At 39.7% G+C, this 26,375-nt stretch overlaps 1 protein-coding gene across 1 annotated transcript in view; it reads right to left on the bottom strand.

Moving 5' to 3' along the window:
- Nucleotides 1–26,375, bottom strand: part of SLC2A13 (solute carrier family 2 member 13) — a 157,033-nt gene that overhangs the window by 106,160 nt on the left and 24,498 nt on the right. The window contains exons 2-3 of the mRNA XM_027458948.3: nt 20,442–20,601; nt 14,317–14,525 (exon numbers count right to left, since the gene is read on the bottom strand). Coding sequence (XP_027314749.1) covers nt 14,317–14,525; nt 20,442–20,601 — 369 coding nt within the window. The remainder of the gene's footprint in view (nt 1–14,316; nt 14,526–20,441; nt 20,602–26,375) is intronic.

Here is a 26,375-nt window from a genome sequence, read left to right as displayed (position 1 = left end):
GATTAATCACTCTGTGGCTGGTCTGTAGTTAAAGTTTAAGTATGCTTAACATACTAAAAGTGTGTGTGGGGAGATCAGACAATTTCATGGATGATAAACCTCAAATGATCAGAAACTGGAAGAGTACTTGGGTAAAATATCATGTAAGTTGATGATCTTCCTTTATTCTTCCTTTTTTTTTGCTGTTGGTGACTGCTGGATCAAGACGGGACTAATGGAATTACAGGAATAAACACGTAAGCAAAATTACAGGCAACTTACTTCTTTCACTTCCACAAATGTGTAAATGCTTCTCTTTGCTTCTGTATGTCCTTCTAATATTACTGCTGAATGTTCTTTTGGTGTTACCAACACATGTATTTTGGTAATTAAAAAATAGTGCAACCATCTGTTTGCAGCCTCTCGGGTCCATACATACCTTTACGAAGCGCGACAAGAATAATCCTCTAGCAGCAGATTTATTATCACTAGGAGATGCCAAGTAACAAACTGAATAGTAAATGGCAGACGCACATTTCACAGGTGGCACATACCGCATGGGAACTGTGTTGTGGCTCATAAAGATGCTGTAGTCAAAGCACTTGGTACCTTGGGTCTGTTCTCAGTTCTGCCAGAAATTAAGTCAGACCACCTCAGCTATTCTTTCTGTAAAACAGTGAATTGATCTTGAGCTCTCCAGCAACTAGCATCTTAATAGTGGGGAAGTTATCAGAGGAACTGAAGCCTTTATCTCCAGTCCACCTTATAGGCTCCTGCCCAAAATGCTTCAAATGGTGGAAAAGAGGAGAAAGTGAGCTTTGAATGAGAAATGAAAGCTGGAGCTTTTATGGAGTTTAGTTCCATGCTGTGTTTCCCAGCAGTGCAGGAACACATTGCAATTTTTACAGTTCAACAATAGATGGTTTGTTTGTGTTAAAAAAAAAAAAAAAAAAAACTTGTTTGGGGGAAATTATAAGTTACTTAAGTTATTTTACCAAGCACACAAGAAGTTTGCGATGTATTAGCACAGGAGTAATATAGTTACTGCAGTAGTAGATATTTTTGCAAATTTTTGCTAAGAAATATTACAGACACAGAAAAACTATATACAGCCCTGATAAGATGTATCTTTTGTTGTCTACTCTATCAACACAGAAGAACAAATCACTGAAGAGAAAATAAATAAACAAGCAAAAAAAACAAAAAACAAAAAATGACAACCATGCAGATTCTCACTAATGGACCAAGGTTTGCAGTTTGCATTATTAAATCCTTTAAGTCTCTAGCAATGTTGGTGTTTTTTTGTTTCTTTGTTTGTTTTGTTCTTTTTGTTTTGTTGTTGTTGTTGTTGTTTTTCCAGTTGAACAGGTACATTTTAAATGTTCTTGAATTAGTTTAAGTGTTAAATCCAAGTTTACTCCACAGGTAAAGTTTGGGATGCATTTCTACAACTGCATTCCTAATGGTAACATAGAGTAAAAATAGTTTTATGTCGTCGAAGGCTTATACTCTTGATGGAACTCAGGCTGGAACTGATACTTTTTCTCTCTGTAGCCATTTCAATTATCATAAGCTGCTGGAAAGAATCCTGAAGAAAACCCTACTGTGCTCATCACCACGGCAACAAAATACTACACTTTGAGTATGATGCTGGGCAGGATTTACACAAAATTGATTAGCAGCTTGCAATGGTTATATTTTACAATTAGAAATCTCTCACAATTTGTCTAATATAACACTAATGTCTCAATTTCATTATTTCTAAATGTAAGCAAAAATTAGGTCTAATACTGACACCAGCATAAACCAACATCCAAATTTGCAAGCGCTTGAAGAACATAGAGGGGAAATTTTATCACCAAACAAAATTAATGCATTTAAGAAGAGCCACGGAGGGAAAAGAGGATTGTTTTAAATTATCCAAGTCATGATAAATGAAAACTGCTTTGAAACTGCTATGCTAAAATTGAAGACAGCCCTTCATGAGGTTCCTATCAAAAATACAAAAAGGCATGTACAATTTTTTTCAGGTTAATTTATCTCTACTAGAGTTAGGGAAGAAAGGAACAAAAGTTTATCAGCAGGGCAGAAGAGTGCAAGCTTATTAAAACTACATTTCAGAATAACCCTCAGTGGAGTTTGAAAAACAGTTTCAGCAGATAAGAAGAAAAAAACTGTAAACTCAAAGCATATCAGAAGCCCGTATTTTAAAGTTCTTTTGTCATGTCATATCTCCTGGCATACCATAAATTGCACAGTCTAGGAAACTGCAGCTGCATCCATGAAAGGCCCGTGAAGGTTTTCCAGAGCTCGCTTGTTCAAGTATCTGCCCGCACCTGTACAGAGAATGTCATGACCACCCCCAGCCGTGTTTTGGGGGGCTACACGGAGCAGCTGATGGTTTGTACGTGGAGCCAGGGCATACAAAGCACCAAAGACCATTTGGCTGCAGATGGTGGGGAACGTTTCTTGGCTGAAAACAAAATACTAAACTGAACAACCTTCCCAAATTGGTAAAATACAAATTATTTGCCTCGAAATAACAACAACAACCAAAAAAACCCTCACCCCGTAACTCCTTTGTAATGCTGCTGGGTTGTTTATTCAAATATAGAATAAATTTAAGCTATATTTTAAAATGTCCCTTTTTGTTTATTTCAGGGATTTACATCAACTAATACTTTATGTCAAGAAATATTTTAAAACACTATCATTATGCAGCACGGGGGTACATATATTACTTGCAGGCGCCTAAGATTATCCATTATCCATAATTTGTTCCATTTATCCACAGATTTATATAAAGCTGGGCAGTTTTTCCCTAATAATGCACCAACACCAGCAGATTCACTGACAGCCCAGCAACCCAAATCCCTTTCCTTATATCTCAACTATTTACATTATTTGCTATATTTCATTCGCTATCTTTGACACGGAGTAGTTAACCGCAGTTACATGAATTACCAAGGACAACCACGTGAGGACCTTCTGCAAGGAGGGAAATGAGTGTGCCCCTCATGGATAATACCAGAAACTCTGCAAATTTAAGTTGCTATTTACACATTAAGTATTTTCAGGTTATAACTTTGAGAAACTCTTGCCTGTTGTGGCAAAAGAAGATTTCGTGAAATCTGATGTTAAGATCAACTGAAGGATCTGTTTTTTACCACGCGTTCCCTCCCTGCTGAGTGCATGTGAACATTTCTGGTGTTTGACAAGGTCTGGGTCTGTTAGGGCCCACGACACATCAGTGTGAGTGACCAACAAGATACCATTTGGTTTTTACGGATGCACGCACTATGCTTAAATAACTGCGAATTTGGACTTCAAACATCATCTTACATATGAAATAAGCTGCCCATACTCCTTTATAAAAAAAATAAAATAAAATAAAGAGAAAAAGAAATCACCCCACAGCTCTGCAATCCTCAGACTCCTGTAGTCTGTCCTACCGATTTTCAGAAGACCTGGAGACCAAACAACCAAACAGCTTGAAGGACACCAGCTATGACGGATGGGGGCAGGATGATTAATTTGAGGCCACTCGTTTATGAATAGGTGGTATTTGGATATTCCACAATGGATCATTCCTCTGGGAATGTGCTTCAGCGGGGTTTTAGGCATGTAAAGCTCGCAACAATCCAATCTAGAGATGAAATGGTGTCTCAGACCTCTTCCATTGTTATCCCGCGCTGCAATTAGAGTAGGATAAACATTTCTTATATTTATTTGCAGCCTGTGATCCCCTACCCACCCCGCCAATCTGGTGTTCTTTGGTAAATATTGCTTTAATTTATCTTCCTTTCCAAGGCTCTTAAGCCTCTTGTCTCCAAGTACCACTAAAAATAATCACCACTTAACAAAACATTAAAAATTTAAAGTCCCAACATACATGAAAGATGAAAAGGTAATACAAATCACCACTGAAGTTTAAATCTATTTGAAAATAACAAAAGATTTGTATAACATTTATATGCAGAGTCCTGTTTTTCCTAGACAGTGAAAAGAAAGAAAGAGAATTTAATGGGGAAAGAAATAAATACCAGGAAGAGCTTACAATTCCAAAATTTTTGAAGTCAAGTATGAGGCAATTTAGATCAATTTTTCTTTAATAGAAATATTATTTTCCTTTGGCTACGGAATGAACTATTCTGCAACTGCCACCTTCATTTTAGACTAGCAACAGTCAGAACCACCTACATTTTAAATTTGATTTTATTGCCATAGAAACGTATATTTGCTTTAACTAAAAAGGAGGTCTACTGGCTCGGAGCCAGTAGGCTACTTTCCATATCATACACTACAGAAGGTATTATAATTTATCCATCTATAGCCATACTTGCACTCTCTTAAGTGATCTACATCCACCTCAACTGCAATGAAAATTGCATGTATTTTGTGTTTTATAATATATTTATGCATTTATATATAAATGAAATCAAACTAGTGCAATCCACTGCATATCATCACAAAAGGACAGATTTTTTTTAGAATTATTTATGTTCTCCAATCGAATTTCAAGTATGCTTTAGATAACTTCTGCTTCAATAATAATTTGATGCTTAGAGCAGTTGCACACCGTTAGATTCAATATTTGCAATTAAACTTCTCCATTTTCAATAAACGATGGCAAACAGGTCAAAACACACTGAAGAAAACTATTTTTGTCCTCTTTATAACCACTGATGCCATGGAGAATGCAGACAGAAATGAAAGGTTTTCAGCACTCTGAAAATACATGTGTGTATATTTGTGTCTGTATGCATATATTCATGCAGTTTAAGTACCGAAACAAAGACCTACAACCTTCTTTCTACCCCAAAGAAGTGTTCTGCAAGGTGTCAGAGCAAAGAAGTGCCTGGAAGCCCTCACACCCCAGCTCCCATGGGACTGGGGACACCAACACAGCCCCACAGAAACCATATGGCTGCCACCAGCAGAGCTGCTGGCGGGTCCATCGCTACCCTGTTTTACAGCAAAAATGCCTGTTTCATTATTAAAGGACAGAATAAACATGCAGCATGTTCAGTTAAACATAGAGAAGTAATTACAAGCAATCCAGCTACTTGAACTTTTGGCATTCTGTTAGCAGTTCTACAAGAATTGCAACAGGAGAGGGGAAAAATAATAACGTACTAGGTTTGATGATGTGAAATATTAGCCTAAAATTGACTCTGTATGGGTGAATTGGATGCACACTAAGCATGGCAGGGAAAAGGAGACATTTTTCTAAGACACTTGAAGGTATTCTGTAACCAAAGAAACTCACAATATTAGGAAAAATGATTTCTTCATTCATCGATCACTACATCTGCATGGTCAGATCACTTACATTGACCAGATAAAAACATTTTCCGTATGACTTTTGGCAAATATTTGACTATACTTAGACATGGAACTATATTGTTTTTGAAAACATTATTTCTTATTCTACAGCAATAGAAATACAGAATTGTGTCCAGAATCAGGACAAAAAAGTTGAAAATGACCATTACACAGAAATGCAGCGTCTATCTCTGAATGTTCAGTGGAAAAGAACACACACGATTTGATGACTTCTAGAGCACTGGGATGACCCTTTCCTCAGAGGACTGAGGGAGAGAAATTTACCAGGACAGTGGTTTCCTGGAAAAAAAAGAGAGTGCTAAAGGAGTGCTAATGACTTCTGGTGACCGTTCTTCATTTCAGAGTGCCAGAGCAGGGAAGTTCCCCAAGGAACTGGGTTTGGTTGTGTTTTTTTTAACAAAACAGAAACCTGAAAACACAGGGGAGTGGAAATCACAGTCTTGCTGATTCTTCTAAGAAATTTCAGTTTGGTAATTGAGCAATTTAGAGTTTTCTTTGTAAAGGCATCTCTAGAACATGACTGAAACACAGCCTAATATTTGTCAAAAACACAATCTTCAAAGAGTTTATACTGAAAATGTTAAGTATTCACTGCATTTGTTACAGCTTCACGCAGAAAAATCCCAAAGCACTGTAACACTTCCCAAACAAATATGTCTCAGGAAACTGCAGTTTCCCCACAGACAACTGACAAGCAGAAAGGAAGTCTAAATTAATTAGACAAATTATTCATTGTGAATTATTCACGCTGCATTAGTTACCAGACACACGCGCTTCAACCATATACAAAACCCCCTAATCTGCGCTGACATTTTCCAGGAGGCCAACAATATCTTGGCACACAAAAGGCTCCAGTAGCACAATACGCTTCCTAGAAAGCGCTTTACTGCCAAAAAACAGCCCATGAAAAGAGTAAACCCACGGCCTCATTCATCCAGGTGACAAAAGAAGAAGGTGGTGCTCCCCCTTCCTATTCAGGAATGAAATAATGCAGAGAGGAATCCTGCTCCTTCCTTCCCAGCACCTTGCTTCTGAGTCAAGGCTGACACACCGATGGCTCTGAATTGGCTCATAAAATAAAAGGAGAAGCTTCTTTTTATTTACTGGGTAAAAACACTGGATCTAAATCTATATTCTGATCAAATAGTCAGCATAGAAGCACTGTATCATTTTTCATGCATTTTCAGAAGGACAAAATTCCAGCAGCTTGCCTTCTGGACATAGGGAAAGCTCAGAATTACTTAAGGGAGGACTCAAAATGCATAGCCTGGGAGTCACAGCAGCAACACAACAGCAAACTACTTTAAGCTATTCTTTTTTTTTTTTTTTTTTTAATCCATCTTCAGTCAAAGGAAACACAACCCACACCACATTGCAGCATGACAGTCATGATAGACTTCAAACTGGTTGACAAGATTTACCAAAATGCTCACTGCATGAATATTTTGTACTAACTATCAGGAGACGTGGAAGGATAGGTGCTTACTTTGAATCAAACCCCTCAGGAAGAAGAGCAGAATAAAGGATCTTGAAAACAGAAGAGATTTTTAAAAAATCCCCCAAAATAACCCACAAAACAACCCAACAAAATGCTGTTGTGATAAAAAGCCAGGCAGAGATTAGCACTGGACAAAATCACAATGTTTTGGTGAAGGTGTCCAAAGAGAATAAAGATTAGATAAGTATGATATGGAGTTATATAAAAGGAATGGAGTCAAACAGTTTTAAACCCTTTTTGCTCCCCAATGGCTTCTTCCTATTAACAAAGGACTTCGGTTTCAACAGGTTGTGCAAACACTGCGTTCATGTTAGGGTCCACAGACCCCAAGAAAAGCTACTTCTGTTGAAGAGTTGCTGACACTCAATGGGGGGTACCAAATTCCACCCTTGCACCAAACCCTTCACCTCAGTGGCAGCAGTGGAGGAAGAGTCAGCCCTGCACCTTCTTGGTTCCTAACACACTGAAAAGCAATTCTAATATTAATAATAATTTTTAGTGATTGTAATGATCACACTGAAAAGGCTAAAATGGCATCAACAGTTTAACTTTGCTCAGCTACTTGTTTGTGGTATTCACATGGCTGTGTTGTTATTAAAACCATTAAATCCATTTTAGAGTTTCCACTCATCTTGACAAGGTCAGGGAGCAGAGAAGCTACAAGATTGTCTCCAAATTCTGTTACAGACCCTGCTCTAAGAGCTACATAATTAATCATATTACTAAGCTTAGTGAAGTGTTATAATTATTCCTTAGCAGCCTAAAAACAAGTTTTCCACTATGCCCGTTAACAATTTCACACAACTCTGTGTATTTTGTCCAAATCCCCGACGCACGTAAACACAAAGCTCAAGCTGGAGCATCCAGCCCAGAAGTGCGGATTCAGACCAGATGCTGGATCCAGCAGGGAAATGGTGAACACATACATACATTTAATTTTATTTTTTAAATTAAGTGAGCTCTTGAATTCTGCTCTTAGTACGGTGTGTGTCCATCCCTCATAGAAGTATACCCAGGGAATTTGACACGATGCTTCCTGTTTCTGGCAAAGCTGGCGTGCCCAGCAGCCTGATGGCTCCCCATGCTCAGCTGATAGCTCCAGCACTCCTCCATCAGTTATTTTCCATCCAGGCCAAAGATGAAGGTGATGTTATCGGGAGGCCATGGCTGGCACGGCTGGTGCATTGCCAGGAGCCTCAAGCCTTGAGCAAAGTGTTGTAACTTTCCTTTACAAACACGCGTGCTACCCATTCATCCTACCCATCATTAACATCCCACACCACCCTTCACCACTACAGGCTTCTTTCTCCGGCCCGCCTCACTTCCTCAGACTGAAAAGCCCAACCTGTGTCTTACAGACAGCTCATAGGTGTCTGCCACCATTTAGTTTTTCTCACATTTCTGTACTGGGTAAGAAACCAGCCTTAGTACTCTTATGAACAGGCTTTCCATCCAGCAGTACAAGAACCAGCACCTCCACATCTCTCTATTTATTTTATTATTATTATTATTATTTCTAGTATTTTCTGATTGCTTTGTTCCTTTACTATCACCCATTCAGTGCACACCCATTTTTCTTTTTACTGACCAAGAATGTTCTCCCCAAATCTTCTGAGATCACTTCCTCCAGGAATCTTTCCGTGCAGCTTCATTAAAATAAAACTTACCCCGCGCCACCCTGCTTTTGTGTGTTTCACCTGCACCAACAGGGGAGGAACTGCTGTGCGTGCAGTCACAAATGTTGTTTGAAGTTTATTCTATTATAAAGCAGACTTTTAATAACCAGTCAAATTATACAGCTAAGCGCTACTTCTTCCAAAGCCCCAGTTCCTAACAAAAACTGTTCCTGTTTCTAAACAAAATACCTGATCCTAAACCTGTTCCTAAACAGTTCCTAAGCAAAACCTAGGGAGCAGCTGTGTCGAGTGAGGCACTTGGATTTGGAGCAGCACCCAGATCTGCTTCCAGACTCCCAGGCCCACAGGCTACCTGAGATGAAGAGCAGCACTTAATACCACCCAAACATCAGCAAATTCAGCTTCAATCTGTGAATAATGTCATTTGGCCTAAAACAAAATAATTAGGTGCAAATATATTTTTCAACTACGGAGATGAAAAGGAAGATTTCTCATTTTTCAGACTTCCAGCTTTGATTTTCTGTAAGCTTCAGAACCCGTGGACTAATACAAAGATAACAACGCTGCCAATGGAAAGTTAATTTTACTTCCAGAAACTTCAGAATGAATCTGAAATGGGGAAAAAACAAACAAACAAACAAACAAACAAAACAAAACAAACAAACAAAACAAAACAAAACAAAACAAAACAAACAAACAAACAAACAAACAAACAAACAAACAAAAAAAACAGAACAACAACCCTCTTCCCTTATAATGGTTCTCTAAGCTTTTGTGCAGTTTCATGCAGTTCCATTTTTCCCTTCCCTTTAGGACTCTGCTATACAAAATCTGCCTGAACCTCAGGTAAAGAATTTGTTCCAGTATGTCCACCTGAGCAGTCTACCCTAAAATAGCTTAACTTCAGAGGCAATTAATGCCCATTTCCAGGTAACTGTTTAATTTATGTAGGCACATTGAAAACCCATTGCACATTGATGGACGAAGGGATTGGTTTTGGCCACGAGCCACTCAAGCAAGGTCAACTCCAAATGTCCTGCCAGGTATAAACTCTGTAGGGGTCCCTCAAAGCACACAGGAATTCACAAACTCTTGGCTACATCTGCAACCTGAAGGGATGAACAGAGCTCTAACTTACCAGAAATGAACTATTATTTTTAACCTATAGTACTACATTTCTAGGCATGGCAGGAAAAAAAAAAAAGTGTTGTTTTTTTTTTTATAGACTCGTATAGACTTTATAGATTTTTCAAAGGTCATACTTCTGAGAATTAGCCAGCCTTTTAAAAGGCTTTAAGGATAAAAGGGGAACCAGAAAAGCTTTTTATCTGTCTTTATCAATTGTTTAGTACAGTAATTCATACTTTCAATATTCCTTGGTGATTTCTGTAGAAGGCTTTTCCTCATTATCTGATCATACACTGAATTGAGTTAGTGTACTTTCACGAGATCAAATGTCTCCATGTTTTACTTGCCTGCATTATCTAAATTTTAAATTAGCCAGGAGATTGTTTTTATGGCTTCAAGTAAAAACAAAACAAATTCCAGTGAAGACGTGTCCCCACACAAGAAGAATTTCTGTTCTTAAAAGAACAGACAAGGAAATAATTCTGCTGCTCAACCAGTTAAAATAGGAGAATGGAACGAGGCCATTCCTTTCTAGTACCTCACGAGCTGGCCATACTCCCCACGAAATCTAAAGGCAAAACCAACCCAGATCTGACCCTTGCATTGGCATTGTCACAAGCAAGAATTTCTGGCTGGTATGACGATCAACCATATGGGATTTGGGGTTTTCTTGGACACGTCCTTGGCCCAACTCTTTTATTCCTTTCGCCTGAAAGACTTCCACCTAATTTCTTGGTTACAGGTAACAGCAGCCACTCGTTCCCATGAACGAGGGATTCATTTTAAATAAGGATTGGAGTCCCTAGAGCTGGAATGGTTCAGAGCTCTGCAGAACCCTACTAGAGCATCACAGCATTACCAACTTTCATTAAATGGATTCTAGCTGACATCCAATAACAATAAGCATGTCTATATCCTTTTGAATTCCAGGCATGTCAGACAATTGCGTAGGATAAAAAGGACTCCCAGAAGCAAGGAGAATATTACGATTAAGACTGAAAATAATGAAAGCTTCCAGTATCTCCCTAGAGAGACAAGTGTCAAATGGTTGCAGCCAAAGCCATAGGCAGAAATACTGACAAGTTAAAATATTATTTACGAAGGAAAGTTGAAAGAAATATAAATATACTGTAGCCAGGAAGAACTGAGGGGACAGCTCTCTTCCCTGATAACATCCTATTTTAACTGACAGTTAACTGGATAAAGGTATGAGCTGAAAACTAATGGTAATGAGGTGATTTTTCCTTTATATGACAACACATTTATCTCCTGCAGGGAAATACAAAACCTAAAAAAGGAGACTGACTCACTGATCCGATGGCAAATTCAGTAAAGAAGTAAAGCAAGTGAAAACTGCAGGAGTAAAAGGGTAAGAGTGGTATGAATACATTGTTCTTGGTCTCAAAAAAAAATAATACAGAATTACAGAACATTCTGGTATGGACACAGAATGGCAGGTTAAACAATACCACAGTGCAATGATGAATTTTCTAAATCACTCAGTAGACTTCAATGGAAGCAGCGCTGTTCCACACACCACTAAGCCCAGCACAACTTTTACATGGAGAGAATTACAAAGCACAACATGCAAAAACATCTTCACGATCAGAAGTTGACTTTCTTATATGCTTAAAAACAGACTATAAAACGGAAAGGTCCACCTGAGCGGAGAAGGTCAAGAGTCTCAACCGTAATTTGAGAAATGTGGACTAAATAGGGCTGGGGGAGGTCACACTGCTCTCCTAGGGTAATTATGATCCGTGGCTACACACACTTTATCTACACAGAAATAAAAGTCTAGTCTTAATGCAAATGATATTTATTTTGTCAGGATGTTAAGTTAGTACTATACTCATCACTACTGATTTTGTGTGAAATACCAGGCATCCTGGCACATCACAGGTCAAGACTGGCACAAGTGGGGCACATGGAAAAAACAAGCAACTTACAGGTGCTTTCACCCAAAAAAAGGTAATACAAATTGATACTTTTCCATGATTTTCTTTGAATGTTGGACATCTGTTAAACATCTAGGATTAGGAGGGAAGAATCACGCCTGAGCCCTCTCTTGCACTATAGTCCTGACATCTGAGAAGGTGTTTAAATGTGCTGATCAATTGGACTTGAACAAGGTTCAACTTATCTTGTGCAAATGCAATGCCTTTGCATAACCACTCACAGGCAAAGTGTCACAAAGATGCATTCTCTTCCTGATACCAACCTGAAATGCTAAAATATAAACTGCTAAGCAGTATCGTCACCAAAGACTTCTGAAACCAAAGTTGTTGCTCAAGACATTTTTACTTTTTACAGAAGCTGCTTGATGACCATATGGAAACTGCAATGAAAAACTCTGGTATTATGACAGACATTAAAACTAAACCTTTTGAGAAGTAGCTTAAGCAACACAGACGAGGCTCCCCTGTGATTCATTATTTCAGTGACAAGAATAGTTGATGAAACAGTTATAAAAGGCTTTACAGTTTTTAGTGTGGGACTGGACAATATGTTTTGGTTGCATTCTGTTACTCCCTTGTAGAGAAGGAGTCAAACACAGGCTTGTTTGCAATTAGAAAAAGATGCCCTGACGAACTGGCAAAGATGTTTATGTATCAGTTAATGAAAATCTGTTCTTTTTCAAGAGAGGAAGTGACAGAAAGGAACAGACTCTATTACCTAAAAGTAAGCAGGATGATTTTTGATCTACAAAGTTGTATTTTGTTGAATTGCACATATTCCACGTTGAACAGCAATGTGTACCACACATTGTGGTACTCCTGTACCACACATACCAAATTCAATACTGACTAACCAGATAATGCCTCAAGAAATTAAATTAATTACAATTCAACACTGCTTGTAAATACAACCTGGAAGTCACAGACAGGTAACAAAAGCAACCTATGTCTTGATGCTGACATACAACATATCTTTTGACAACAATGAAGACTATGGGTGAAATGGGATGAAGTGCAATTACAATCAAGTTATTAGCAAAATCAAGAGTGACCTTAACTATCTAATATGCCTATTTCCTAAGCATTTATAACAAGTGGGACAGCACATACTCATAACTACCCTCATTTTTTAATGCCATTTGATGATGAAGCTGTGGATTGCCTACGATGAAAATGCTGATTTCTCTCTAATCAAGCTTTTCCATGGGAATGTGCTTGACTTATCTAAACTCCAGCAAGACAATGTGTTTTGGAAAAGAATCAAGAGACCAGAAAGCCTCATATCTAGTGTGCCAGTCCAAGTTATGGCTGTACTGAGGACTGATTTAATAACTGAGCTGGAGTCAGTCCTACTGCAGTCTTATAACAAAAATATATTTAATTTGCAAATAGTGAAACAGCAGAATGAGGAGAGAGAGAGAATATGAATGCCACAATGTGTAGCCCAAGGACTACAAATACAGAACAGAATGGGTCAAACACCTGCTCCTTTTATTTCTACAAAGCAGAAAAAACTTTAATACCAGACATTAAATGGCTCTCCCTGGAATCAAACAGCCCAATGACTACTATGACCAAGAACCTTGGAACAGGACCCAACCTGTTCTATGAAAATCCACTAAAGCTCTTTATCAAATTGAATTCAAGAAACTTATTTTTTTCCCCTGATGAAGATTAAAAAATAAAAATAAAATAATAAAATAATAATAATTTAAAAAAAAAGAATCCAAAAGCTTCAAAAACATAATGGGAGGAAAATCCAGCTTTACTTCAGATCAGTGATGAATACTTTAGAAATCTTGTCACTAGAATGCACCAAATAACTTTTTCCAGATAAGTAAGTATTCATTTACTGAGTTTGGCCTTAGAGCTTACAATGAGGCAATGACATTAGGTACTATCAGATGTCAAATCTCAATTCCTACAGCTGTAAAATAACTTGCATTTTTCTTTCTGCTATCTCTGAGAAGTTACAGAACCATGCTATCAACGTTTAAGGAAGCAAGAACTAAGGTAAGTCTTACTTCACAGACTTAAGATTCCTACCCTAACAGTTCCAGAACATAGCAAAGAAAAAATATTTAGTACACAAAAAAAAAATAGTCAATGGAATGGTAGTCTTGCTTCACAAATACATACCGAAGTACACAGAAAGTTCTGAGCAATTATGGCATAAGAATACAAAAACAGTGCAAAAGTATTTGATTTAGATGCTTCATTCTCTTGTGCAGACCTAAAAGACTTCAGAAGTTGCCTTCACTGAAAAATGATTTCTGTATTACATGCCTAGGTTTGTAAATCTTTCCAAAGCCTGCTTACCTGGAATTATCATCAGCCAGAATATAAACTCTGGATAAATGTGTAATGTGAATAAATGTAAAATGCCTTCTGATCTCCCTAATGGCTGTTTGATCTTTTCCACTGAGGAAAGAAACCAAACTTCGTTTTATTTCCACTCTTCAAGATGTGCACTCTTAAACTGAGTAATTTTCTGAATGCAATTCTCACATAGCTGTAGCTAGTATAAACTTAGAATCCTACACAACTTTACTTCTTCCTCGTTTAAAAAAATCAGAACTAAATTTAAAACTGTAGGACTATAAAAACATCTGCTCACCTCAGAAATTACCAGTATATGAAATATTTCAAATAAAAGCATTATTGTCAAGAAAAGCAAACAATCCAGCTCTCACAGTCTACAGCTTGACCATTTTGTCTGATTTTTAGCTCCTCACTGATACACAGAGATGCGAACAAGCATTCAGCATACCTGCTCCAACTTCTTTTTCTTCTTCTTCAATGTTGTTTTTGATGCTGTCATACTCCTCATCGATTGCCTGGTTGCCACGCATCTGAGACAGAATCCTCCGTGCTCTCTGAGTCTGGCCTTTCTGTATCAACCATCGGGGACTTTCAGGAAGAAACAGGAAACCAAAAAACTGTATAACTGCCGGCACGGCTGAAAGCCCCAGCATGTACCTGGAAATAAATAAACAAATAAACAAATTTCTCATATTTGGCTATAGAAGCATGCTACGAGAAGATTTGCATAGACGAGCTCAAGACCAAACCTCCTCCCTTCATATTCTTTATTGCCAGAAATTAAGCAGGCATGAATCCTATTCTTCCAGTACTGTAGAAAACAAGACCTTCGCTTTCAGTTCCAGTCTGTCTCAGGCCGGGCTGAATGTTCTGCTGTCTCTGACCCAACAGCCACTGTTTCAGAGGACATTCAATCAGGCTAAATAAAAACTCAAACATTCCAGTGGTTTCAAAACTGATAAACCCTTTTATGAAAATATAAGAAAAGAATAACAGAATAACAAAGCAAAGACAGAGAGAACAGCTGGGTGCTGCTGATGACAAAAATGAGACTGAAATCCTGCTAATTGTTTTATAGACGTATAAAAAATGATAAACTCCAAACCAGCCAGCCCTAAATGCTTAATTTGATCAGTAAGTACGTGTATACAGATACGCATTGCCAGGGAATAAGCCTCTTGTGTAAGGAGATGCCTGTTTCTGACTGGAGACAGAAACACTGAAAAAAGTTCATTTAACGAGCGCTGCATCCATTTACACTAGATATTTCAGATCTCTCTCCTAAATCTTCAGGCAGCTGCACTGTTGTTTTAAATCAAAACAGCATTTTAGGTGCCCAGAGGGATTTTACTACAGACAGCATTAATGCCAGTTCTCTGTTCAGCAGAGAATTACCTCTGGCAGGAGAGCTGCGCTTCCAGGAGCCAGCACTGACACCTGTGACAACACCCAGAGACACCACGGTTTGCTCCGACTAAAGCAGGGCGAAAGGTTGTGGAAGATGAGCGTACCCCCATCTTTCATGGGTGGTTCTGATCCACCCACTTCACATTTTTGTATTCCTTCAATAACAAGAATTACGGAATACCATGTAATTTTGTTCCACTTTTTAAATCTTTTTCCCTACATCTGATAAACCATTTGTGCTAGACACATTATTTTGGCTTCCATTAAAGTTCTTAAATGGAGCTGGTGTCACCTGTGCATTATGGCAAACAACACAGGTTTCACATCAGTTGTTCCAACCATTACAGCACCTCCAGAAACCAGCCCTCAGACTGAATATTGGGGCAGCTTGTACTCATAAATAAGTTCACACCTTGAGATCAATCAGGAAATGAGGGGGATTAGCAAAGCTCTCCTCTAGCTCCTCTTTTATCCTCAGTACACGTTTTCACACCAATGGTTCTGAATTCTCTCCCATGGATGTCTTCATAAGCTTGCTATGCAGTGAGATTGTCAACAGAGTAGGAGAGAGAACACAACCATTAACAAAAACCTTGTTTCGGGACAATGAGCCACATGAGCCATATTTAACAAGTCCAAATGCATTTTGGGTGAAAATGGAAAAAGACTTTCTTAGAATAACATTTGCAGATCTAACAAAGAAAACCATGAGTAATATAACAGCGCAGAAAAAATGGAGAATGGGGAAAAAAAAAAAAAAAGAAAAAAAAACAGACAAACACACAAAATGCAATGTAAAAAGTATGGCCATCCCTGGATAACGTGCATGTAAGGCCAGCCTTCCCATCCCCAAGCCAAGCCCTCAAGTTTGTCCTAAACTGGGCAAAAATTTCCAAAGGTCATACCAGTACATCTTGGTCTGGAAATAAAACTGTAAACAAGTCATTCATTTTCTAGCATTTTAAAAATGATACAGTTCATTGTTAGTTGTTTTTTTTTAACGAAAGCAGGAAAAAGAAAATAAATTCAAAATGCAAAGCTTGTGGAAGGACTATTAGTTAAGCAGTTGTCAGCCACCATATCTAACAAGTGTCACTAATGTTCTCATCCCTCATTCACTAATGTTCTCATTCATCAATGTCCTCATTTCTTCCTATGCTCCTCCCTCTCCACAAACAGTTTTTTGGAAGCTGTATACAGAATCCCTTTAATATATACACCGCTGGAACTCAACAAACAGTATATTCAATATCCGTATTAGTGTGCCATTTAGAAAGCCTCTTCTGTTTCAAATGACAGGGAGACCAAAACCATAGAAATTAAAAGCACAATTGCTGTATTCTGCCAAACTGCAAGCAAGATCTCTTGGTACATCTAAGTAAAGAGATATGGTCCTTTACACTCAAATTACCCCATTTCTGTTCCTTCAAAGCCCTTCACTCCCTTAAGTGCAGCAGAACCTCCAGAATTAAGCAGTTGGGTACCTGCAATCATCTTAGGAAGGAAAAAAAAAGAAGTTCAATGGAGGCTCCTGAAAGCTAGATCTAGCCTGTTAAAACTACCAGTTGGACTCTATTGGATTGTTTATCACAAACAAGATAGAAAAGATGAGCAAAGAGCTCTGTCACTACAGTCAGTTTCCAATTGACATGTTTCTGGTCAAAGTGGAGTACAAGGAGCAGGGCAGGAGGAAAATGTTCAGTTAAGAGCATACATCAAGTGCAAGTTCACGAGTCATTGCAATTTTCAGATCAAGCAACTTTGATATAACCAATTTAGAGTAAAAGCAGGTAATTTTGGACATTACATGCAGTGAGCCAGCTTTCAGAAATCTAATATAGTTCTTTTCTATACAGAGTACAAGACTTTGCATTCGAAGCCAGATGTCTAGCAGACCTGAAAAAATCCAGCATGAAATTTAATAAGGCTGCTGTAACATTTCTCCTTCCGAGACATACTGCTGCAATACTATTAAGATGGCATTACCAAGGTTTATAAAGCTAACCTGACATAAGAGTCAGGTTAAATATTTGTTTTCTTTTGTTTGTTTTTAATTTAATATCCAGCATTTCCAAGAACAACCAGAAGTAAAGTTCCTTCTTGGTTTTTGTTGCACTCCAATGCACAGCCATTCAGTCACTAACAGCTACGATAATTGCTGTAATTTTCCTTCTTCTATGGGATGACTCAGGAGTGAACATCTGGGATGTCTCGCCATGTGCACGTTGGCCACTCTTTCCAGGTGACAGACCATCTGTGCACTTCTCTGCTCAGCCTCAGGTTGCAGTAAACTAGCTGAGGACAGAAGAGTAAGCAATCCCCAAACATCAGCTCCAGCACTGCAGCTGAGCATCCCTGCATACCTCACCATGAGCCCGGCCTCAGCTTCTGCCCAAAGCATCTTCAACAGTTTCACCTCATTTAGCTCGGCTCAGTCCTGCAGAACAGTGCTTGGCATGTACATAAAACACAGCGTTATTGCATTAGCAAAAGACATCCAGTGTGAGCCAGCAGGCTGCAAGAACAATTACTCCTCATTACTCAAAACTCCACGCCACATGCGGAAGTCTGGGACCACCAAGATGAGAGCAAGCTACAAACCAGCAAAGGATCACTAAGACGGAAAAGCAACAGGAACACATGAGAAAAGAGGCTGAGGAAACCTAGGCTGTGCTGCTCAGAGAAGAGAAAATTGAGGGGGGATGTAATTGCATCTTTCACACGTGAAAAGGAGCTCATGGAGGAGATGGAGACAGACGCTTCTCAGATGTACAGTGGAAGGCCAAGAGCCAATAATCACACATTGCAACAAGAAAAATTCAGATCAAAGCTGAGGGAAAGCAATTCTTCACAGTAAGAGTGATCGAACATCAGCGAGTTGTCCTGAGAAGTAGAAATGGCTACCCGTGGAGATTTTCAAAAATCAGCTGGACAAAGACCTGAGTAAATTAATCCAACCTGATTTAACTTTGATGCTAACCCTGCTTGAAGAGCTGTAAATTAGCCTTGAGACCCTGGAGTACCTTCCAACGCATTTTTTTCTATGGTTCAGAATGCACAGTAGATCCATTCTTAGCTTTCCACAATTTATTTCTACTACCTTGAAAGCTGTAACATTTCCTTCCCCTTCACCACTGGCCTTGCACACAACTCCCTCTTTTCTTGATGAAAAATTCAGGCTAGCAGATTTTAATTTATCTGAACAGCTCCAATAAGATCAATACTTGTTGGATACTGTGTTTACGTGGATTTTTCTTCCAATATGGTGGCATTTACTGAAACATACGGATTTCAGACACGTCCCTATCTCATATGCATCAGCCTACTGAGGGGAAAAAAACAGGTACGTCCACAAAAGCTTTCCCCTGCTGAATCCCTAACCCGTAAGGTAAACAAAACCCCCAAAAAATCTGCCCAAAGAGAAAGCACACAGACACTTGTAACAGTAACAGTGACCAAGAGCTCCACTTCTAAGTAATTATCTTTCCTGTCCATTCATCAACACCCAGCTCCATGCACAGGGACCTGTTATGTTAGCAAATTAGTTAAGCTAAAAGTGAATTTAAAATAACAACACAACAACTGGGACAATTGGCATTGGGGGTCAAATCAGTTTATTTTACCTAGACATGCATTAGTGCATATCATGATTACCCTTTCTAAAAACTGACAGTATTTCATTAATTGCAGAAAGGGATTAACCATCCTATAAAACTAGGACAACTATTAACAATCCTATAAAACTTTTCTTTCAGTGAAGTCTGTTTCTCAATCCTCCATAACCAGACACGTGGTCTGTAGAAGCATGCAGATGCATTGCAATAAAAAGGTCATCAGAAGCGTCAAGTGAAAATGTGAAATGCTATTTCCATTTCAGCTAGAGTATACAATGCATTTTCAGAAAGCAAAAAGCAGAACTAGAATTGTCTATATTAAATAAAATCAGCATGAAGTGACTTTTTTTTTTTCTTCAAGTCAAAATATGGCATCTTTTTACATAAGAGGCAAAGGAAGCAATTGTATGGACAAAAAGCAAACTCCTCAAACTTCTTTAATCTTCAGACATACACAGACTAACCTGTAGATTCATCATGAAAACATGACTTTTGTTTTAATGCATATTTCTTTACATACTAAAGAAAGATCAGCTTCTAAGCACTTCTGAATACCAAATCCCTGATGAATTGTTCATAACTTCAACTACAAACATCAGTCCACCTAAGGATTTCTCCTTACTCAACTCCATCAGAAGCCAGTGAAAATAATAATCTTTAATTTGCAAGCTTTTTGAAGGTTGGAGGATCATTCAAATTACGATTTTCAAATAGCAAAACAATTCCAGGCTGTAGCAAACAGAAAAGACCTTACAGCAACATGCACCTCTTTCCCAAGAGACTTTCAAGAGAACAGCACACATAATTAAGCACAAGTTTCCAGAAGCTGGAATGTGTAGTATAAGTTATTCCTCCCACACAGTTCTCTTAATGATTTTTTCACATCAGCACTGCAAGTAAAATACTGAGCCACAGAAATGTCTAATCACTCAAATGACACACCAGCATAAAGAAGGTAGGTGCAGTCCAGAATCACTGAGCAATGTCTATACAAAGAACACATCCAGAAAGTAGAGTGAAAGAGATTCATATTATTCTATATAACCCAAACTTTTAACGATAAAGGTCTACTACAGTATCTGTCACTCCATTTCTCATTAGATTGCTACTGCTCAAGTTAAGAATATTCAGTCTACACCTCTATTTTGTGCACGCAGCACCACAATCACTGGAAATTTGCCTTTTGAAAAATCAGGATGTAATTATTCTAAATGCAAAAGGCGAGCTACTTTTATACACGTCATGACAATCTTACAAGCTTGTTGATGCATATTTATTGCTCATCCATTTTAGAGTTTAGTTAAGTCAGAAAACCTAAACATACTGTGAATATTAAGCTTAAGTGAAAGTTTACCATTGTACATCATTTAGCAAAAGTTAATTATTAAAGTATCACTTCAGTATGCAGTTTTACCAGTTTTTATGTGAACTCTATTTAACTAACACAAATTACGATAGCTGTCAACCACTAAACGTTCCTTCAATTATTTACCTAGCCTTGCCCAAATCATAACTACGCCAGTTTTCCTTTTAGCAGTGAAGACTCACAAACCTCCATCCGTCCTTCGCGAGGTAGCTGAAGAGTCCGTCCACGACACTTGCGAAAAACTGCCCTCCGGTGATGAACAGAGTGTTAATGGTGACTAATCTGCCTCTCAAGTGTGGTGGAGCAACTTCTGCGATGTACACGGGCACTGTCATAGATGCTACACCTACAAGAATAAAGCAAATTGCATTTATGAAACTGAAAGAGATATTACATCCTTTTTTGTCGTGAAATACTAAGATTGGGATTGTCCAGGTTCCAGAAGATGACAAGGAAGAAAATACACCGAATGAACTCCAGAAGAAAATCCAGAGCAAATGGGCACACACACTGGCTGCTAGTGACTGCATCCCAAGTTCAAGGATTGACGCAACAATGTAAGGAATAAGTCACTAATTCACACTGTGTGTACACTGAAGTTAAATAAAATACATAAATATATTTACAATTTTGAGATAAAGAGAAGCTATGATCCCAGTAAGCATATTTAACAGAAAGTGGCTAGATAAAGGTTTTACATCAAAAGACGCACAGAGTTCTCAGCTCTGTTATTGCTACACAGAATCGATTATTTCTGGCCTTTTCTGGAGTTTAAAACTACCCCAAACACCATACTAAAAGTTCTACCACCATAAGGAAGCAAGGACTGAAGCTAAAGCACGGATGCCTTTTCTTCTGTCTTGATATTGGCAATATTTCTTGTGAATGTAGGGCTGGCTCTAAATGAGCCACTTGTGCCAAAGACAGAAATGCCCACATGGAAGACAAACACACGCATGCATACGCGAGCCGTAAGAACAGATGTCCGGTGACGTATAAAGAGCAGAGCTGAGCACAGCACACAATGGGTGCCATATCCACCAACAAATTCATGCTCATTTACAGGAAGTTTGTATTCCTTTTTCATTAGAAGAACCAAGAGCGACATCCAACTAGATATATATAACATTTTTTTGGTAAAAAATGGAAATAGGTTGGCGGCACGCACTCAGAAGCCCATTTCTCCTGAAGCCACTTGAGATACCACCTCAGTAGAGTGAATGCAACCTGACCAGCAGTGGGGACGCCACTTCCCCTCGCTCATCCTCCCCGAGGCAGCCCCACCGCCTCCACCAGCACAGGCCAACGCAACTCCACAAGCTGGGGTTGCCTCACTGGGTGCACAGGTTCCTGAAGCACGGGGATGGTTTCCACCACACACGGTGGCAGCAAAGCCTCGTGGTGTGAATACTTGGCGGAGGGTCAAGCAGGCACCCACTGCCCAGCTGGCTCAGCAGACTAAGAGCACAAAACCCCCTGCAGCAACAAGGTTAGCCTGACAGAGCTGCTGGAGCCTCCCAGAGCTCGAGTGAGGAATACAAATTGTTTAATAATAAAACAGCATCAGAAGATTTTTTGTTCTGATAGGGAGATGCTTGCAGCAGCCACTCCGTGCGATAGCTCACTTCCTGGCAGAGCTCCTGGGACACACCGGTGCCTCCTGCTGCTATTGACTCAGCAACCCACATACAACAACAAAAAACACATAAAAGTGTCAGAAAAAAAAAAAAAAAAGAAAGAAAAAAAAAAAGGAAAAAAAAAAAACATTAAAAATTTATTCAACCTTTTTTCAAAGTGAACCAGAAGGCATCACGGAGAAAAGCATTCAAATGGCCTCCTGTGATATAGAAGCAAATTTTCAAACATGCCTCACCATTAGGGATATTTCTCTTGCATCTTTCACATCAGTGTTTTCACTAATTGAAGCGATGGAGATAGCACACATATAATGGAAAGGCCTTTACAGGAAAGCGTAGGAGTACATCTGCTTTCTCAAAACAAAAACCATCAACCAAGGACCAGCCACAGAGACCTAGGAAAGGCTCGGCAGTAGAAGAAGCACCAAGCAGCACGCTAAATGGGTTTCCAGTAATCACCAGGTTTGACAATTCATGGACTAGAGATGTCTGATATCTCTGGAGGGTTTCAGTTTTTTGGTTGTTTGGTTGGATATATTTTTTTTTTTTGAGTCCATTTATATTTTTCTCTCTACTACTCTACTCAGAGCAATCCTCACTGAAAAGCCACAATGCCTCAAAGCTGGAAAGAAAACACTTTGCCTGCCAGTGGCTATTTAATCAGATGGGCCATAACCACCTTCCCCACTGACTACGAGAGTGACACGGAAATGAAAGGTGATTGAATTCAGAGCAGCAGGAATGATGTGGGAGACCAAGTTCTGCCAAGAAGGAGCCTGCAGGTACAGAAACAGGATTTGGTCTTGCAATATGGACTGGGGAGAGAAATATTGTTCTGCTTCCCTCTTTCAAGGGACAAGAAGAAAACCGGCCTTACATCTTTCTCTTGGAAGCTACTGGAAGTCAGTCCTGAGTATTCACCCTCCCCATGGCTTGCAAATACGGGTATCATTAAAAGCTTTAGAAAAGTAACATGTATTCCCAAGAAGGCTACTTTTGAAATAACCCTCCAGTGAAGCTACTTCAAGAGGTAACAATGGCAAGGTCTGTACGTGGATTTTACTGGAAAGTAGCTAGAAGGACACGTACAACCAACAATAGATGACCTGTAAAAAAGCTACCTTTTACACACTCATACTTGAGGGGCATTTTAGTCCATTAGGTACTTTCTGATGGTTGATTTTACGCAGAGAAATCTTGTTCAAATTACGCCAGCCAAATCTGCTTCTGAGGCATCCCAAAAGCAGAGCCATGCCACTGAACAGAGCACCAACAGCTAGGGCCAGAGCTGGAGCACACCGTCAGCCCCGGAGCACTGCTGGAACCACTGATAGCTGTGGGTAACACTCAGCATTTACTGAAAACCTAAAGCCTGTTGCTGTAACATAAGGGTCGTGCGAAGTTTAAAACTCCTTTGTGAAGTGTCTTGAACAAGAGCTGAGAGCAGCAGGTTCACTGTTTCTGCTGTTATCTTGCCAGAAAGTTAATGGCTACAGGACTTAGCAGGGAAGAGGGGAGCCCGCACACACGCAGCAGGCCAGTCACAAGCCACCCAGGGACTGCAGGTATGCAGCTGGCATTAATACAACAGTTGTAAGGATTTCTTTTCAAACCTGCAATGAACAGCATGTGATTTCTTAGGAAGACCTATGGAGTTAAGAGTAGTATCTCAGAATCACATAGAATTGTTCAGGTTGACAGGAAATTTTGGAGATCATCTGGTGCAGCCGGCCCAGGTCTTTGCTCATCTAGGGCAAGGTGTCCCTGCCCATGGCAGCGGGTTGTAACTAGGAGGGCTTTAAAGGTCCGTTCCAACCCAAACCATCCTATGAGCCTATGCTTTATTACTCTTTAACCATCTTTGTGGGTGTATGATCTCCAACCAACACGATTCTGTGATTCAGCAGCTTCCACATCAGCTTTCTCCCCTTGACACCCTTCACACCGTTGCTGCCTTGCCTTGTTCTCTGACCTTACTGCCTCTGCTGGGTTTCCCAAAACCTACAGGTTCAAAACATCCAAACTAAAAACTCAGTTCAGCAGAAAATAAATATCTCATCTCTGAGCCTGAAACAGAGAGCAGCTGGTTTCAGGAGATGGGGGGAGGTGATTAGGAAAGCTTCCCCAGTTTGACTGGCTGCCAGCCAGCCAGCACCCATACACAGAAGCAAAGTTATTTCTAAAAAAAAAATCACCAAGAAAGATACATATATATAGAGAGAAATAATATATATATATGCTATTCTGACACAAACCAAATTAAGGAAGAATTCATACCACTTTAAAGGAAAAAAAAATATTTTAGACTTGATAACATTATTCACACTACAGTTTTGCTTTCAGCCACCTCAGAATGCATTCTGCAGATTTTTCTTTTTCAACTGAAGACCCGCTACAGTCTAGGAGAGCGAGTTAAATGTTAATCAACTATAAAAACATCTAACATCTAAAATACATAACCAGTATTCATTATGTAGTTATTTTAATGGACAGATATTAATCAAATTTGAAAGCAAAGAACAGCTTTCCTTGCAAAGTAAATACGGCTGCAATGTAATCTTTTCTTTATCTTTCATATGAGAATGCTTTCATTTACACTTAGATGACATTTTCTAATATGCTCTCACTGTTAAAGTGCTCACACCAAATAAAAGATCCTTGCTGCAGGCAAGTATATTACTACCTAACTAATAAAGCTGATAAGTGACAAGATGTGAGGAAAAGAAAATGAAAACAATTAACTGGAAGTCTGTCAGAGAAACTATAAGCTCTACATTGTGTACCACAGCTACGAAATCTGAGAAGGGACAGTAGAAACCCCAATCTTTATCCACTGGAGTAACCAAGGCATTAGCCTCCTGACCTCGGTAAAGAATATGGTTCAGAAAAAATATAATTGAAGGTTCTTTAAATTTAAACCACAAGATGCAGCTAATTATTGTACAGGAAATGTCAGATGACTTGATGGACTGAAATCATCATATTAAATGTATTTTCCACTTCTAAAATAGTCACTTACGACACTAATTACTAGAACTGCTACTATAATCTGCAGATTTACCACTGCAAAGCAGAGACGAGAGAGAGCACACAGCCCAATTTTAAGACAATCAATAGAAACCAGGTGTGAAAAGGCATCTTAGAATCCCATTACCATCCAGAAAGGTATTTTCAGTATGAGCACATACGCATTATAAAGAGTTCATTACGAAGTTCAGGAATGAAGTCAACAAACTTACTGACAGGAGAGTTAGAAATGATGGGATGGCTGGCTTGGGTAGATGAGGGGAGATGAGAGGAAGTGTGGGATGGATGAGTGGACCACGAGGTGGACTGAGAACTGGCTGGATGGCAGAGCTCAGGGGGCTATGGTCAGCAGCGCAGACTAGTTGGAGGCCTGTAGCTTTTGGTGTCCCCCAGGGGTCTGTACTGGGTCCAGTCTTGTTCAACTTACTCATCAATGAATACATATGCTCTCTAATATGCTCTCACTGTTAAAGTGCTCACACCAAATAAAAGATCCTTGCTGCAGGCAAGTTCAACTTACTCAATGATGAGTAAGTTGAACAAGATGGATGATGCAACAGGGCACACCTTCAGCAAGGCTGCTGACACAAGGCTGGGAGGAGCGGCTGACACACCTGAGGGCTCTGCTGCCGCTCAGAGGGACCTCCACAGGCTGGAGGAAAGGGCTGAGAGGAACCTCATGAAGTTCAGCAAAGGAAGGGAGGAATAACCCCAAGCACCAGTACAGGCTGGGGGCTGACCTGCTGGAGAGCAGCTCTGCAGAGAGGGACCTGGGAGCCCTGGTGGACAGCAGTCTGACCATGAGCCAGCACTGTGCCCTTGTGGTCAAGAAGGTTTAATGGTATCCTGGGGTGCATTACGAAGAGTGTTGCCAGTAGGTCAAGGGAGGTGATCCTCCCCCTGGTGATCTACTCTGCCCTGGTGAGGCCTCACCTGGAGTACTGTGTCCAGTTTGGGGCTCCCCAGTACAAGGGGGACATGGAGCTACTGGAGTCCAGATGAGGGCTACAGAGATGATAGGAGGACTGGAGCACTTGTCATATGAGGACAGTCTGAGACAGCTGGGCCTGTTTAGCTTGGAGAAGAGAAGGCTGAGAGGGACTCTGATCAATGTGTATAAATATCTGAGGGGAGGGCATCAAGACAATGGGACCAGTCTCTTTTCAGTTGTGCCCAGTGAGAGGACAAGAGGCAACGGGCACAAACTGAAGCACAGGAACTTCCAGCTAAATATAAGGGGGCATTTCTTTACTGTGAGGGTGACAGAGCACTGGAACAGGCTGCCCAGAGAGGCTGTGGAGTCTCCTCCTCTGGAGATACTCAAAACCTGCCTGGTGCCATCCCGCGCAACTTGTTCTGGGTGTCTTTGTCTTTGGACCAGATGATCCCCAGAGGTCCCTTCCAACCCCAACCACTCCGAGATTCTGTAAAAAGGTCGTGAAGGAGAAGCCCCAAG

Source organism: Anas platyrhynchos, chromosome 1, assembly GCF_047663525.1.
Source record: "Anas platyrhynchos isolate ZD024472 breed Pekin duck chromosome 1, IASCAAS_PekinDuck_T2T, whole genome shotgun sequence".
NCBI lineage: Eukaryota > Metazoa > Chordata > Aves > Anseriformes > Anatidae > Anas > Anas platyrhynchos.
This window is presented reverse-complemented; position numbering and strand designations above follow the sequence as displayed.